The following is a 16,920-nucleotide window of genomic DNA, read 5'->3' on the forward strand; positions in this document are numbered from 1 at the left end:
ATAAGAATCTGCATAGAATATGAAATATTCCTTAGAGGCCCGGAAATGACAGTTTCAAAACCAAGACAACTTTATACTCATTTCTATCAGTTTTTCCCAAGGAACGTGATGGTGTGATCAATTTCTTCATATGAGCAGTTGAATTTTAGTCATCCCACAAAAGAGAATCTTTGAGGAATCTTTGAGATTCCTAAGGAACCCAAATTTACCGAGTCATAAAGGGGTCAAGTTTACAGTGAGATTTCACAAATATTTCCAGTAATTCAACCATGCAGTATGTTTCTTCAGTAGAGGTGCGCATTTTCAAGCCATCCCTGGAAGTGGAGGCATAAGATGCATTGATGCCATGTCTTCTTTTGATTTTTGTTGACCTGATTTGATGTTGAGATCCTTATTTTCCATTTTGTTGGAGCATCCTTGCATGCCACCTCATGTGAGAGTTTGATATTTTTTCATGTTGAAGGAGAGCTTATATGAGTGAGAGCTCTTATAGAAGAATGTCTCGTGAAGAGACATGCCACTCTAGTTAAGGGAGTTCTTCCTTGTATTGACAAAGAACACATCATGTATTCATCATCATCTTGCAGCAATTAATGAAGCGACCTCCCCACTCTTAACACCAGGCTCAGAGACATAGTCCACACTGAACGAAATTCGTTATCAAGTTGTGTGTGTTCTTTGATTTGATGGTTGCCTTTATGTTTCCTCTTATTTAAAGCATGCATGTGTGGTTTCTTCATACTCTTTCACATGCAATTCTGCTAACATCACATAAGTAAAATATCTCGGTTAGTTTTGGTAGTTGAAAGAATCCTGATCAAGTTTGGTATCAGAGCAATCTTCTTGCTAATGTGAATTGCGAGTGTAAATGATAACCGAAGATTGAACATGCAATAAGAAATAAAATGGGGAATCACTGAGATCTCTATGAGGCCTTCTACAAAATGGCTAGCATCGTAGATATAACTTATGCAGATTATGAGGAGAAAATAATAAAAGAGGAATAGGAGAAAAAGAGAGAAGAGGATGATGCTCTATCTCCATATTCGGGAGAATATTCTTCTTCTTCATATTCTTCTCATCGTTCAAATGAAGAGATCAATGAAAGCCTTCAATCAGAGAAGGTTGAATTGAGGAGCCTTCTACAAGAAGCATAAGAGGAAAAGCAGAGATTACAGCTTTAATTACGAGCCGCATAAGAGGCCTTGGAAAAGAAGAAGTGCAACAAAGGCTTAACGAAGCCATCATCACTTGATTTAGAATCAACAACTAAGGTAAACAATGTTGATAGTTCTTCAGTTTCATTTTCACATGATGTTATTTATGTTGGAAGCCTTGAGGTACCCATTAGAGGATTGGGGTACACTGAAAGAGAATGCTCGAAGAAAGCATAAGCAAGGGGTGATTTAGGCAAATAATCCAATCCATTTCCCAAATCATCAAGGAAAGATAATGATGGGAACACAACACAATCTTCCCATGACAATGCACATTGCATAGGAAGAGCTGAGGCAAGCTCTCACTTCTAGGATTGCACTAGAGATAACCAAGCAAGGTGTTACACAGTAATTTGTCACCGTCCCTGTTACCTTTTCTCCCGCACCTTGGAGGACTTATTCCGGGACTTGTGAGAAGTGACATGACCTGAAAACACTTGCATTGTATCCCCTTGAGTATGTACTTCATATGCCCTGAAGACACCTTCTGCAAAATACCCATAAAAATAGCCCTTTTTCCATTGGCGCAGTTCCACTATGTATCACTCGCGCCAATGGGGGAAATACTCCAAAGAGGGCGCGCCAGCTGGCGCTCTGTCTCAGAGTCGCACTCGCGCCAGCCCAGTTGGGTAAAGTTTTTAACAAAAAAACTTACGAAGGTTCTTCCTAACCCACTCATGAACTGAATCTATATTGAGTTGGGTCAGTTTGGCTTCGAATCTCCATAGAAGGGAAGTAGTTCTCCACCTCTCATGGAAGCTTCTTAGTGATAAAGCCAATCCCATGAATCTTTTGGATGATCCTAACTCCTTCCCCTCCATCTATAAAAGCTTGTCCTTTTGCCTTTGACAAGCTAGTGAGAGTCTCCAAGTTCCAAATTCTAAGTCTCAAAGTCTGAGAATTGCCAAGTTCATGCTACAAGGAGCCTTATTCATTCCCATGAGGCTAAATCTTAAGTCAGGAGATTCTTATCCAAGTGACCAAGGAGAGAGAGGCTTGTTCCCCATTCCCAACAAGCTTTACAAGGCATGTGTTGCTGATCACCCAGCCAAAGGAGGATTTGACGTCAGAACTATGGTTGTATTCTTCTTTGTTGTTTATCAATAATAGACGACTATCATTATGGTTCCACTCTTATTTTCTTTGTAATGATGATTGAGTTATATCCTTTCTGACTGATATATAGTTGCATCTATTGGATTTTATGCTTGTATTTGTGTCGTTCTTTGCATGTGCAAGTGTTCGTTCACGAGGATCGTGGGGATTGTGACCGGCCAGAGCAAAGAAACGGGAGTGACAACTCTTCTACAAGTACTAGCGTTGGAATCCAGGTAGGCCCTCATCATCGGTCTTTGATTTGCAATTAGGAACCTGCGTGTTAGCGTTGTTTGATTGTTGCTAGACCCCATTTGGGCTAGTGGGGATCGCCTCTGTCCGCAGAGGGGATTTACCTCCACAACACAAGGTATAAAAGGTCTTCTTATTCTAATGTTCCTTTTGACTACAAGTGGATTGTTAATGATGAGCATAAATCATGGCATAGAAAACCATGTAGTTTTTGTGGCTTCTATAACCATGTTGTTTCCAAGTGCTGGAAAACAATGGCAATAAGAAAGAGGAATGAAGACCCTTCTCCACATCAAGGAAGGAAGAAGGCCAGGAAAGTATGACAAAAAAAGAACTTTTGCAACCATTGCAACAAAGGTGAACATCAAAGAGCCACGTGTTGGAGGTTATATCCAAAGCAGTGCCTTAAGAAGGAAAAAGCACCTACAAAGGAACGAGTCGGTGAAGTTGTTCAAAAAGCGAATCAACTATAGGAAGATGACCCATTCACTTTGTTGAGTGAGAGATGGTGGTATTATAGATAATAGCTTTTCCTGGCCACATTTTGTAAATCATATGTTGTGAAATGATTATAAAAGTGTTGAAGTGTTTGCCATCACTTATGGATGCAACACAGTGATCCTTTTGGCCTTTTTAGTGATAGTTGGGGTATTTATTTATGCTATGATTATGATGTAAATGTGACCAAAGAGTGTGTTATAAACTCTTAGTAAGTATGGGGTTTGCTTGGGTCATGATAGGTCATGTAATTGAACATGTATTTTACAAGATGAACTACAGGTTTGCATAAGATGCAAGTGTCGATCCATCACTTATGGCTCTGAAGGACAAAAGTGAAGGAGAAGGAAGTGTGGCCTATTAGGGCACTTTTTGTACAGACGAGGGAGTGCAATAGATTGTAGATAATGTTCATGCTTTTGGTGGACCAAAGCTCCTCAATGGGGAGGAATGATCCAGGTGGCTTTAGGAAACCTCAAAAATCTTTTTTTTTTCTTCTTCAAAATTTTATGAAACCAAAACCAAGTTGTATATCTCAGTGAAATCTTTCCAACGACGCAAACGACACCTCGATCCGAGTTTGTATGCAAAAGTTTTGGTAAAACTAGGCAAAATTCAAAGTTAAAGTCAACCCAGGGTGCCATGTGGAAATCTCTAGGGTGCCACGTGGCAAAAAGGGTCATAGGCCTGGTGGGACCCACAAAGATGATGTGGCATCCCAATCAACAAACTAGGTGGACCCACAAGCAGATGATGTGGCAGCACCATGAGTTAACACATGGCAAGTAAGTGACATAAGTGTCATATGATGCGAACCAATGAGATTCTGCCATATGGGCCAATCACATGGTGCCACATGGCACCTCAAATTAGGCCCAAGTGGCCTTGGGATGGTGCAACCTCCATTTTTTTCTTATTCTCATGGTTTGGGAATTCGTTACAATATGTACATTTACCATATATTATATGGTTTGAAAACTATATTAAAACCAAAATTGGGCTTTAAAACCATATTAAAGCAAAATTGGGAGTCCATGGGTTTTGAACCCAAAACCTCTTTAACCAAAAGTAACTTCATATGACTATGCCAACCACATACTTTATCTTATTTACCCTCACACTTTGCCATAAAATGCCATTCAAATGGTTCAAAGGGAACCATGGAGAATACATGAGAGATGATCGCATAGGTAGGCTAATGAAGGCATGAATCTCAAGAAGATTCTAGGAATATTGTTAGAGCATATCTTAGGGAATAATTCAAAGAATATTCTTTATGAGGAATCTTCGGGATTCCCAGGGGCAGAATTTTGAAGGTGTCATAATTATGTCGAGTTTATACTCATCTAAACTAGAATTTCGCAAGGAATTTGATAGTGCAATCATTGTTCTGATTTGAGCAGTTATTTTTCCAGAAACAAAGATTTGAGCAGTGGAACTGGAACGAACAAAGTTCGTTCTTCAAGTTAAATACTCCAGAAGACTTGGAATATGTAGATCTCCATCGATATATATATATGAGTAAGAATGATGTTACAAATGAGAATGAGGGCCTGCCTAGATACCTAGGCAGGTGCCTCTTCATGGAAGGTTATGTCTCATTTAGACATTTCTCTTCAGTACTAATTACTAATTAACTAATCATTATTACAATTATCATCATCATCATCATCATTATATATATATATATATATATATATATATATATATATATATATATATATATATATTATTCGTAACATTGTCTTCCTCTTCAAAAAACTTTGTCCTCAAATCTTGTTGATAAAAGGCTTAATCTCTTTTTATGTTTCAAATGTCTTCCCGTCTTGGAATTATCATCTTCATTGATACATGTTGATATGATCCTTGGAGCGATAAATAAAATTGTCACACAAAGAAAGGATCTGACCATCCTAAATTAATCTTTTGTGGAATCTTTCGATTACTAGAAACTTGTGATGAATTGTTATCACTAGACTGGATTGAGCTTACTTCAATATTCTTCAGAACATCAAATTGCTATTTCTATTATGAATGGTACATATACGTAGCTTGATTGAGTTGTCTACTCTCGTGATTCAGATGTCAATATGGAATTCTTTTGGTTTGACTTTCCCTTATTAGGTGTGTGGCAATTTTTTGATTTTCTTCTGGTACTGCGGTTGTTGAGTTAGGTACAAAATCTTTGTTTGTTATTTTCATCATCTGAATTGCAACATGTGAGTGTATGTTTCCTTCAACTGACTTATCCTCTTCTAGATTTATGTTATTGATTGGTTAAGTATTCCTTCCTTTATCTTCAACCTGAATTGTTACAACTGGCGTCTTCAATACTTCCTCTTGAATATAATATTATAACTTGTCTTTTAACGACTTATTGTCTTTTTTAAGTTTCTTAATTTGCGTCAGTATTTTTTCACCATGGTCTTTAAATCGAGAAACTTCTTCTTCTTTATTCGGCAGTGATCTTGTCAACTTCTCTTTGCATATTTTGTAGTACTTTTTTACCTTCTTGAATTTTTTTTTGTTGTTGAGATATCTAGTATGTTTTCTGGTATTACTAATTCGGCTTCATTGTAACTTCTTGTAGCATTAGTTTTTTTTTATTTTTGTAAGAAAAAGTTAAAAACTTCTTCTTCGTATTCAGGATGAAGGAACCTAGGGTTTCCATCGAGGGTGAATCTAAAATAATGTCACCTTGATCGCTCCATAGGTTTTTAACCGAGAATTATGATATGAATATATAATCTCCAATGTTTAATTGTAAATTGGTTATTTCATATTTTTTGTTGTTATAACAGTCTAATGTTTCGATTATATTTGACTCGGGAATCACTAATTAGTTTGCAATTTTAAGTTTTGTGTAATTTTTATCTTCGGTTGGCGAGATAGTGATAGGAACATCTTTTCCCGCAATAGACACTTTAATCTGAATAGTACTGAGGCATAGTTATATTTAGCTTATGGGATTCTTCTCACCTTCATTTCCGTATTAAGCTCCATTTTGCTTCTTTAGTATGAACTTATAAAAGTACCTTTTTATAAGTATCTACTCGATGTTAATACTTAATAATCCCTTTTTCAAGTTTGGTACTCCTTTATAATATTTTTATAACTTAAATAATGATATCTTATATATAAATTTTAATTTACGCTTAGACTTTTAATTAACTTCAACTTAAGGATATCTCCTTGTTCTTTCTCCCCTTTTATAAAAATATCCTCAGATAAATTTATGTACCTTTCGATCCAATATATATCACCTTTAAAGAATTTCCCAATTGGATAGAAAGATATTATAACATGTCTCTTTTAAAGTCACTTTTTATTTATTTTTATTTGAACCTTAATTCCCCCCCTTTTATTTTTCTTCAACCCTTTCTCTTCTTCTTCTTTTTTTCTTTTTCTTTTTTATTAAATTTTTACTTAATATTAAAAAAATATTCAATAGCTGCTTTGCCCTCTCCCTCTCTATTTTTGTTTAATTAATTACTCGGCTCTTTTTTTTTTTTTTTTTTTTTTTTACGCAAACCTAAACTTTAATTTCACACTCGCTTCCATTAAAGTCTTAATTATTTAAAATTTCATTGGTTGCGACTTCTAGCAAATGGCACAAGAGTACGAATTTGTGTGGAGGGTATGGATTAGTGCGGAGGACGGAGACTGAGGCGGAAGTTGTGTCTTTGACTGACAATGGTGGTTGGATGCATGGACGTCAGCAAGGAGCCTACAATAGTATTCAATAGTGGCGGCAAGGAATTGAGCAGCGTGGTGGTAGGACTCGGATGACGGCGACAATGAATCTGCGACAGGAATGGGAGCATAAAGGTTGTTGGGTAGAGTAGGGAACAATGGGGCAGTTGGCAGCTAGCAGTGGACATGTGTTTTTCGACTGTAGCGACGACAGAGTGGGGCTTTGGTCTGGCGCTAGAGAGGAATGGGAGCGGCGACTCATGTTGGAGAATGCGACAATGGAGAGGCGGACGATGACGAGGATGGATGTGGTCGTTGTGGTGGAAACTAATTGCAGATGACAATAATGGTTTTGTCAGATGGCGACGACAGTGTTATGTTGAGGGGTCAGGCCGAATGCGCTATCGGTGAACTAGCTCAGCATCTATTGTGCCGGGTGATCGGGCATTAACAAGGTATGTCCACTTTTCTCCTTTTTTTTCTGTATTTTTTTTAATTTGTTTTTTCATATGCTTTGATATTTTTTTCTATAATTTTTCTTTTTAATATTCTTTCTTTTCTTTTCCTTTTTTAATCACTTTTTTTCTTTTTCTTTAAAATATATATAAATTTTTGTTGAATTTTTTTCTTTTTACAAGTGTATTCACTTTTTTTTTAATATCTTCTTCTTCTTCTTTTAAATGGCCAAAGGCCTCAGGATGAAATATGCAAAATCGAGAACCTCCACACTGTGTAGCAAAATGCTTCAACAACGACAAGGTTAACGAATTCCAAGGGCCAAAGACCGGATCAGACTAGCTATGTGTAGCGGTTGCGGCCAGAGGATCGAACAACTCTTATACCAAATGGAACAAACAAAGTTTGTTCTTCAAGTTAAATACTCTAGAAGACTTGGAATATGTAGATCTTCACTGATATATATATATATATATATATATATATATATATATATATGAGTAAGACTGATGTTACAAATGAGAATGAGGGCCTGTTAGATACCCAAGCACGTGCCTCTTCATGGATGATCATGTTTCATTTAGACATGCCTCTTTAGTACTAATTTCTAATTAAGTAATCATTATTAAAATTATCATCATTATTTATATATATATTTTATTCATAACAAGAACCATGAAGGTGGAACCTTGACGCAAAAATCTGCAAGGAATTTGAAAGATTCCCTAGAGGCCCAAAAATGACACCGGACGCAAAGACATAGTCCACACTAGACGAACCCTGTTATCAAGTTGTGTGTGTTATTTGATTTGATGGTTTCCTTTATGTTTCCTCTTCTTTCAAGTATAAACGTGTGCTTTCTTCATACTCTTTCACATGCAATTCTGTTAACATCAAAAAAGTAAAATATCTTGGTTAATTCTAGTAGTTGAGAGAATCTAGATCAGTTATCCACTTCAAAAGATGGGATTTTTGCTACCTAATCCACAATGAATGTTGGCCCTAAGAGATATTTGGGGTTCATAAGCAAAAGTCTAGTTTTGGGACATCCTTAAAGGATTTGGGTTAGGAGGAGGATGAGGCATCCCAACCTTTGGCTCCGCCTCTTAATATTGATACTATATAAATCCAGGCATCCTTGGCTATGCCATACTCGTTGAGGGGTTTCAGATGTTGCCTACCTCCATGTGGGAGTTGAATGTTTCCACATGGGATTCTAATCCAATCCTGTAACATGGTTGTGAATGAGATCTATGGCTTTGACCTATAGACAGAAGAAACCCCCTAAGATTGGTCTCACGAAGACAATAAAATTCGCCAAATCAGGGGTAATAACCTCATATTGGGTGTAGGAAGAAACCTGCAACAAAAAAATGTTTCTTATCATCATTATTTATATATATATTTTATTCATAACAAGAACCATGAAGGTGGAACCTTGACGCAAAAATCTGCAAGGAATTTGAAAGATTCCCTAGAGGCCCAAAAATGACACCGGACCCAAAGACATAGTCCACACTAGACGAACCCTGTTATCAAGTTGTGTGTGTTATTTGATTTGATGGTTTCCTTTATGTTTCCTCTTCTTTCAAGTATAAACGTGTGCTTTCTTCATACTCTTTCACATGCAATTCTGTTAACATCAAAAAAGTAAAATATCTTGGTTAATTCTAGTAGTTGAGAGAATCTAGATCAGTTATCCACTTCAAAAGATGGGATTTTTGCTACCTAATCCACAATGAATGTTGGCCCTAAGAGATCTTTGGGGTTCATAAGCAAAAGTCTAGTTTTGGGACATCCTTAAAGGATTTGGGTTAGGAGGAGGATGAGGCATCCCAACCTTTGGCTCCGCCTCTTAATATTGATACTATATAAATCCAGGCATCCTTGGCTATGCCATACTCGTTGAGGGGTTTCAGATGTTGCCTACCTCCATGTGGGAGTTGAATGTTTCCACATGGGATTCTAATCCAATCCTGTAACATGGTTGTGAATGAGATCTATGGCTTTGACCTATAGACAGAAGAAACCCCCTAAGATTGGTCTCACGAAGACAATAAAATTCGCCAAATCAGGGGTAATAACCTCATATTGGGTGTAGGAAGAAACCTGCAACAAAAAAATGTTTCCCCTAGTTTGCTAGATCTCGAAGCAGGTCAGGTTTCTGCAAACCCTCATCTGGAAGAAAACTAGCACCTTCTGAAATTATTGATCCTGCTAGCCCTAAACCACGACCTAGGGAAAAAGGGGATTCTATAACAATCTAATTTGTAAAATTAAGGTTTTGAAAAATAATAAACCCTCCTGGCCTAGAACCCTTGCATGCTCTAGCCACCATTATTGTTTGTGAAAACTAGGGGCCATGCCCCTTATGTGGTTTCCAAGCTTCTTCTTCACCACTTTCAAAGCACGTTTATCTTCCCCCTCTTTCAACAACTCAATGATTCACTTCTCATATGGGGCAAAACTTGCCACCCTTATTAACTTCCTCACAAAATTTGATTGATTGCTTCTCTTCCCTTTGTAGGTGAAGGGTTGGAGAGTGAACTCACACTTGGTAACTATATTCTCTATTTGCAGGCCTACAAAAATCCTTGATTTCAATTGTGGTTTTACAACCTCTTGCATCACTTGAACAACAAATGTTGATTAATGGTCAGCCTTTGATCATGCATATTTGAATACTTGTTGTGTATGGGCTCTGTCGACATGGCTAGAAATGGGGGCAAGATTTTTTTTCAAGAGAAGGTTGGTGTTGATAGAGTTGGAGTCACAAGGATGGAAAAGGAGCCGCAACCATGATCAAAACCATAGTTACAGAAAAAAAACCCCTTTTGTGTCTTCAACTCTAAAAATTAGATTTTTTTTTTTTTGTAAACTGCGGAGGGACCTTTCTTTTTCTATTACTGTGAATCAAACCCACTACATGCTTGTGGTGGCCTCAACCCGCCCCAAGGGGAAACCGGGTTTATTGGCCACCTTAAATTCTTAATAGCCATCCAAAAATAGAAAGTTCTAATTCTTCTTGTCCAAGCTAAATATACTAAACAATCATAAAGATTTCTATTGTTTCGTGTCTACATTCTAAACTTCAAAAAGGAACTAAAGATGCCACTCTACTATCTAACAATTTCTTGAAACCAGCATATATACATATCTTCCATTATTGCGCCGCCATGCCTGTCTGCTGCTCCACTTCTTTCTTGATGTCTGGGTAGTAGTCCTTTATCTGCTGCTATATTTTATCCATTTTTTTGTCCTGCATTAACAGAGTGATCTGGATATTTTTAATTGATTTTTCGCTGCTGCTGCTGCTCTGCGCGCGCGCGCGCCTGAGCCTGCCCTCGACCCATAGCCTCTGATTTCGACTGCGTTTCTGTCCGCGTTCATTCCCATGGAACCTCCGGATCCGCCTGGAGGGGATCCGGACCTGCAGCAAGCCTTCTCCAACCTGGTGAAATCGCTCCCTCAGCAAAGACCAAGACCTACAGCAACCAAGTTTGTAAAGAAACTCGATGTGTTACAGGAAGTACACTTGCCTCCGACTATTCCTCGCATGGCAGCCATCTCATTAGCAGAGAAAGGATTAATCGGTCAATTTACAGGGCTATGGCCTTCACCCAAAACGGTGCAAAGATGGGTGGAGCGTAACTGGGCAGACAAGGTCCAAGGGAAGATCTCCATTAGGTTTTGTGGCAGAGGATACTTCACTTTTCACTTTGAAACCAAGGAGGACAAGGATCTAATCTTTAGAAATGGACCTTACTTCATGGATTCCAGAGGTCTCTACCTCAACAAATGGACTCCGGACTTTGACCCCGAGCTGGACATTCCAAGTGTTGTTCCTGTTTGGGTCAGACTCCCTCATCTCCCTCTTCACTGCTGGGGAGATGATTCCGTCAAAGCAATAGGGAACGCGGTCGGAAAATACATAGATCGAAGTGAACCAAAGGATAACATGCAGGCCTGTGCGCGAATATGTGTGGAAGTTGACCTGGGACGCGGACTACCGGAAGCAATCAAGTTGAAAGTAGATGATTGGTGCCATATCCAACAGCTGGACTACGAGCAGATCCCCTTCAAGTGCAAGGTATGTCACGAATATGGACATTTTGCTAATAGATGCCCCAAACTTATAACTGTAGAATCAACAGAGCAAGAAGGACAATGGGAAACGGTAAAACGAAAAAAAATGAATCCATCCGTGAAGCAAGCAGAAACTGAAACCCCAGGGCCTTCCCAGCTTCATTCCTCTCATCCTCATTCATCTCATCCCCACCCTCCCTCATCCCCTCAGCAGCACCCTCCTATTATCCCTTCTTCACCTCCTCGACACTCGGACCCCTCTATTCCTCCCTCTTCCAACCCCTTTGCATCTCTGTCTGAGGATGATCCCGAACAGGATCCCAACTCATCTGATTAGCAACCCCATCCCTCTCCTCCTCAATCTTCTCAGCCTTCTCCTGATACCAACTCCATAAGAATCACCAGAAGTTCATCAAAGGAACACGGTGCGCCCAGTGACATCCCCAAAAAGCACGGGCCTGGCAGGAAATCGGCTAAGCAACATAGAGAAGAAAATGCTCAGAAAGACATAGCAATGGGATCCCAAACACCTATAGAATCCTACATCCTTGGACACTCGGACAAGGAAAACAACAATAAAGGCAAAGAGAGGCGGGCACCTCTCCATACCACTGGTAAATCATGATGAAGCTGCTGTCCTGGAATAGCAGGGGACTAGGGCACCCCACCAAGAAAGCTGCCCTCAGGGAGTTAATTCAAAGTGAAAAGCCCGAAATCATTCTCATACAAGAGACGAAGCTAGATCAATCTGAAACCAACAAACTCATCAACCAACAAAAGCAATACAGTGGTTGCGCCAGCGAAGCCAGAGGAGCCTCGGGTGGCATACTAACAATGTGGGACAATAGCAGATGGACTTGCAGCTTCACCAAAATCCATCAGAACTGGATTAGTGTTAAACTGGAAAGTAAGGACAATGGAACAGAGGTTAAAATATACAATGTTTATTCACCAAACCATTACAAGGAAAAAGAAGTTTGCTGGAATACTCTGAATACAAATATTGAAGAAGATCATGACAGCAATATCATCCTCGCAGGGGATCTAAACCTGGTTATGCATTCCAATGAGAAAAGAGGAGGAAACTTTAGCTCAGATCCTTTCAGAAACAGGCTGGAGCATATTATGCAGGAGAAAGATTTAGTAGACATAAAACCTAAGAATAGAAGATACACATGGAGCAACAGGCGTTTAGGAGCTGGAAATATTATGGAAAGGCTCGACCGTTTTCTCATCAACATCGCTTTTCTATCCACCTTCTCTACCGGTCAGACAGATATTCTCAACATTTCCGCCTCGGACCACTTCCCAATCACGCTCACTCTGTACAGTCATAGCCAGATTGGTCCCCTCCCCTTCAAATATTCTCCCCTCTGGAATCGAGAACCTGCAGCTAGAGATGCGGTGATGCAAGCGTGGACACATCACGTGGAGGGTTCCCCGGCGTATATCTGGGAATCCAAGCTGAAGCGAACTAGGCAGGCCCTCAAATCTTGGGCAAAGATCAGCTACCAGGAACCTGAGATCATTAAAAAAGACCTAAAAAAAAGCCTTGAGATAGTCCAGCAAAATATCGAAGTTTTTGGTCTCACCCAGCAAGCAAAAGAAGATGAGATTCGACTGTATACCCAGCTGAGGCAAACAGCCAGAGATGAGGAGATCAAGTGGAGGATAAAATCTCGACAACTGTGGTTGCGTGAAGGAGACAAGAATACCTCATACTTCCACAAGCAAGCAACAGTCAGGAAGGCAAGAAATACTGTGAGTATAATCAAAGATAGTGAAGGGAAAAGCCACGAGACTCAAGATTCCATTAAAGAAGCAGCAACCGTTCACTTTAAAAACCTTCTATCTGAGGACAAGAGCGAGGAGGATTATTCAAGTTTTCTCCAACACATGACTAGAGATGTCACTCAAGGAATGAACAGCAAGCTCACGCAAGAAATAGAAGAGGATGAGGCTCAAAAAGCAATCTGGAGTCTCCACCCGAACAAGGCTCCAGGTCCCGATGGGTTTCCAATAAGCTTCTACAGAGAATACTGGCACCTAATCAAAAAAGATCTTCTAAAGATGATTCGCTGGACTCTTCGGAAAGGCAAATTGGGGGGCTACACCAATTCAACCTATCTAGCTCTAATCCCAAAAGAAAACAGGCCCTCTACCTTCTCAAGATTTCGGCCCATATCTCTTTGCAATTCTGCATACAAAATTATTACCAAAATACTGTCTTCTAGGCTCAAGCCTCTCCTCCCATTATTAATCTCAGAAAACCAAGGAGGCTTCCTGTCCAATCGCCACATCTCTGATTCCATTCTTCTTGTGCAAGAAGCTATACACTCTAGCATAAGTCGAAAGGAGAAAGGCTTTGTTCTAAAACTTGACCTCGCCAATGCATTCGATAGAGTCAGACACTCCTTTTGTTTGTAGTTTTACACAAAATGGGATTCAATACCACCTTCATTAACATGATCAAAGCTTGCATCTCAAACCCTTGGATCTCCCCTTTGATAAATGGACGTCCTTGTGTAGCTTTCCAATCCTCCCGAGGTCTCAGGCAAGGTTGCCCCCTGTCCCCTTACCTATTTATTCTCATGGCTGAGTCCTTTAGCAAAGCCTTGGACTTCAACCGTAGAATTGGTCTCATTACTGGCATTCAATTTGAGTAGGGCACTAAGAATATCAATCATTCCCAATTTGCAGACGACACTCTCTTGATGGGAGGTGCTTCGATCACCATTGCAAGGCGATTCAAAAAGATTCTAGATCAATTTATGGATTATTCAGGAGGAAAGGTTAATCAAGTTAAAAGCTGTGTCTACGGATCGAATGCCTCGAATCACACCATACACAGCATTGCAACCACTCTTGGAGTTTCATACAAGCTTGATTGGAGTCACTTCACATATCTTGGGATGCCAGTCAGTATGGGGCCTCTGAAGATCGACACTTGGAATGGAATTCTTGATAAAATCAAAAGGAAGATTCATCAATGGGGATCTATGTGGCTAAATCCAGCTGGTCGCCTAGTACTCCTAAAATCAGGTCTGATCTCTCTGCCCATCTACTGCTTCTCTCTGATCCAAGCTCCAATGGCCTTCCATCATAAAATGGAGAAAGCTCTCAGACACTTCCTCTGGCAAGGAGGAAAGACGGAGAAAAAAAAGTTTAATCTGGTAAATTGGAAGAATGTCATCCAGCCCCTTGAGAAAGGAGGTCTTGGAATAAGATCCCCAAATCTGCTAAATTTAGCCCTCGGGGCTAAAATTGTTTGGAGACTAATAACAGGGGACTCAGCATGGTGGAAATCAGTCCTTGAGGCCAAATATCTGAACAGCACTCGGCATCATCTGTTGGACACCATTATCCCCAACAGGGACAACACTAATATCTGGAAATTGTGCAAGAAAATCATCCCCTACATGGCACAACATACCTCAAAAATACCTGGGGGAGGGGGCAGCATCAATATCTCTACTGACAGAATTTCTGGTCAGTGCTCTATAGGGTCCAATATAGAGGCAATCCCAGCTATCAGTTGGCTCAATAACAGAGGAATTTGGAATTTAGCACAAATAACGCAGTGGGGAAATCAAACACAAGCTTGGATAGGCTGGTCTTTTCCAGACTACCCCAGAGATCTGGAAACAAGCTTCCTAGCTTTAAAGAGTCTATTGCATAATAAAGCTCCGGTCCAAAAAGGGATACAAGATAGCTATCAATGGGACCCTACGGGCACTCTTTACACAACCAAAGCAGGGTATCAGCAATTGTGTGAAAGCAACTTCCCACAGGTCATATGGACTCATTGGAAACTGGCTTGGAAGGCGGAAGCCCCTCCTAAAGTTAAATTCTTCTTCTGGCTACTCCTAAAAGGGAAGATATTAACAACAGAAAACCTTAAAAAAAGGGGCATATTGGGACCTTCCAGGTGCCCAAACTGTTGTCAAGCTGAAGAAACAATGCAACATTTGTTCCTAGAATGCCCAGTAGCTCAGAAGTGCTGGGAAGATATGGCCTCAATAGGGGAGGTTGCATGGGAACCAAAGGAATCTATAGTCGAAACTGTATACAGTTGGAAAAAAATTTGCCCTTGGAAAGGTAAGAAGGACAAATTGACTCAAAGGATCTGGAACACAATCCCTTTAACTCTTGTTTGGAGCATATGGTTGGCCATAAATAAAATGGTTTTTCAAGATAAAGGGCACAGTTTAAGAGTTATTTGTCACAAAGCCAAAAGTTTAGCGGTGGAAGCAATCGCCATTCGCAAACAAGGCAGGATTGAGGCTTCCCATTATAGCGTAGAAGAAAGAAATCTGATCAATTATGGGAATGGAAGTCTCATCAGTGCCCAGGCAACGAGAAAAGAGAATTTGAAGCCGAATGAGACAGGTAGTGTCTGGAAATTGAGACTCAAAGAAGAAGAATTTGCTCTATGGCTGAGTAACTGCAACAGATTTCATATGTTTTTTGATGGAGCCTCAAAGTCGAATCCTGGCAAAGCAGGGGCAGGAGGCCTGATATGTAACGCTAATGGTGAGTCAATTCTCCATTTTGAATGGGGGCTGGGTGAATTATCAAACAACAGGGCCGAGGGCTTGGCTCTGTTCCAAGGACTCACGCAATTGATCAGGCTAGGAATTAAAAAGGTGACTATCTTCGACGATTCGGCAATAATAATTCGACTTATGGTGCACAGGCAGTCCTCGCCAAACACCTTATTGCAGCAAATCAATAGAAGAAATCAAATTCTCCACGATATGCTGGACGAGGCCAACTACTACCATATTCTTCGTGGCCTCAACAAAAATGCTGACAGTTATGCCAACAAGGCGTGTGATCACCCCAAAGGCCACCTCAGCTGCAACAACATACCGTCTGTCCATTCATTGCCATGATCATGCATCCAGATCAAGTAAGGGGCACCGTAACCAATAGAATCAGCATCTGCAGGCAAATCAGCAGAGCAGAGGACATTGTAGATAAGGAAGCAAGGAAATGTAACAGAAGCCAGATCGAGCAATCGTTTCAGCACACTTTTTTCAATCACTCTAATGTTTCGCACGTATACAGTCAGCCCTCCCTGTACAGAGAAGGCATGGTAGATAGGATTTCGCTCAGAAAGGGGATTGAAAAATCTGCCCAAAGTGTGGGAAGCTGTCGAGACGCAGAAAGAAATCGTCCCGCCAAACAGAGCACAGGTACCAATTCAGACTTGCTCTGGACTGTGTGGCCCAAATTTGGAAACAGCACATCAGATAGCTCCCGCCTCAACTGCACAGAAATGCTATTTATATCCCAACAGAGTCCCAGCATCCGCCATCCTGATGAAGCATTTTGCGATAGCTCTCTCTCCCTTAGAGTTGTCTTAACTCAAGCAGCTTCAATCCCTTCTGCAAGAAGCGTTGGTCTTCAGACATCTGGGGATTCAGCGAACAACACTAGTGACAGGAGTTTCCGCACCCAAGAGGGGAAAGCAGTCAAGAACAGAGAGCTAATTCACCAGAATCCTTATATCAGAGAAGCGAAACCCATGGATCGCCCTGAGCAATGTTTCCACTGCCGCGATTTGCAGGCAGAATTTGAGGAAGTGCGCGCCCAGCAAAGGGCTCTGGAAGATCAAGTT

At 40.3% G+C, this 16,920-nt stretch overlaps 1 protein-coding gene across 1 annotated transcript; it reads left to right on the forward strand.

Annotated features, from left to right (window-relative positions):
* Positions 1-11,918: 11,918 nt before the first annotated feature.
* On the forward strand, positions 11,919-16,192 carry LOC149266797 (uncharacterized). The gene is made up of 2 exons (XM_089409125.1): positions 11,919-13,392; positions 13,998-16,192. Exons 1-2 carry the CDS (start codon positions 11,919-11,921, stop codon positions 16,190-16,192), a joined length of 3,669 nt encoding a protein of 1,222 aa, XP_089265251.1.
* Positions 16,193-16,920: the final 728 nt, after the last annotated feature.

Source organism: Pinus tabuliformis, chromosome 6 (genome assembly GCF_031772625.1).
Source record: "Pinus tabuliformis cultivar Carrire ecotype Pingquan chromosome 6, CPIR1, whole genome shotgun sequence".
Taxonomy (NCBI): domain Eukaryota; kingdom Viridiplantae; phylum Streptophyta; class Pinopsida; order Pinales; family Pinaceae; genus Pinus; species Pinus tabuliformis.

Coding starts and splice junctions, on each gene's coding strand:
- LOC149266797 (XM_089409125.1), top strand. CDS start 11,919: ATGATGAAGCTGCTGTCCTGGAATAGCAGGGGACTAGGGCACCCCACC. Junction 13,393..13,997: donor TCGCTGGACTCTTCGGAAAG/GCAAATTGGGGG, acceptor CCCAATTTGCAG/ACGACACTCTCTTGATGGGA.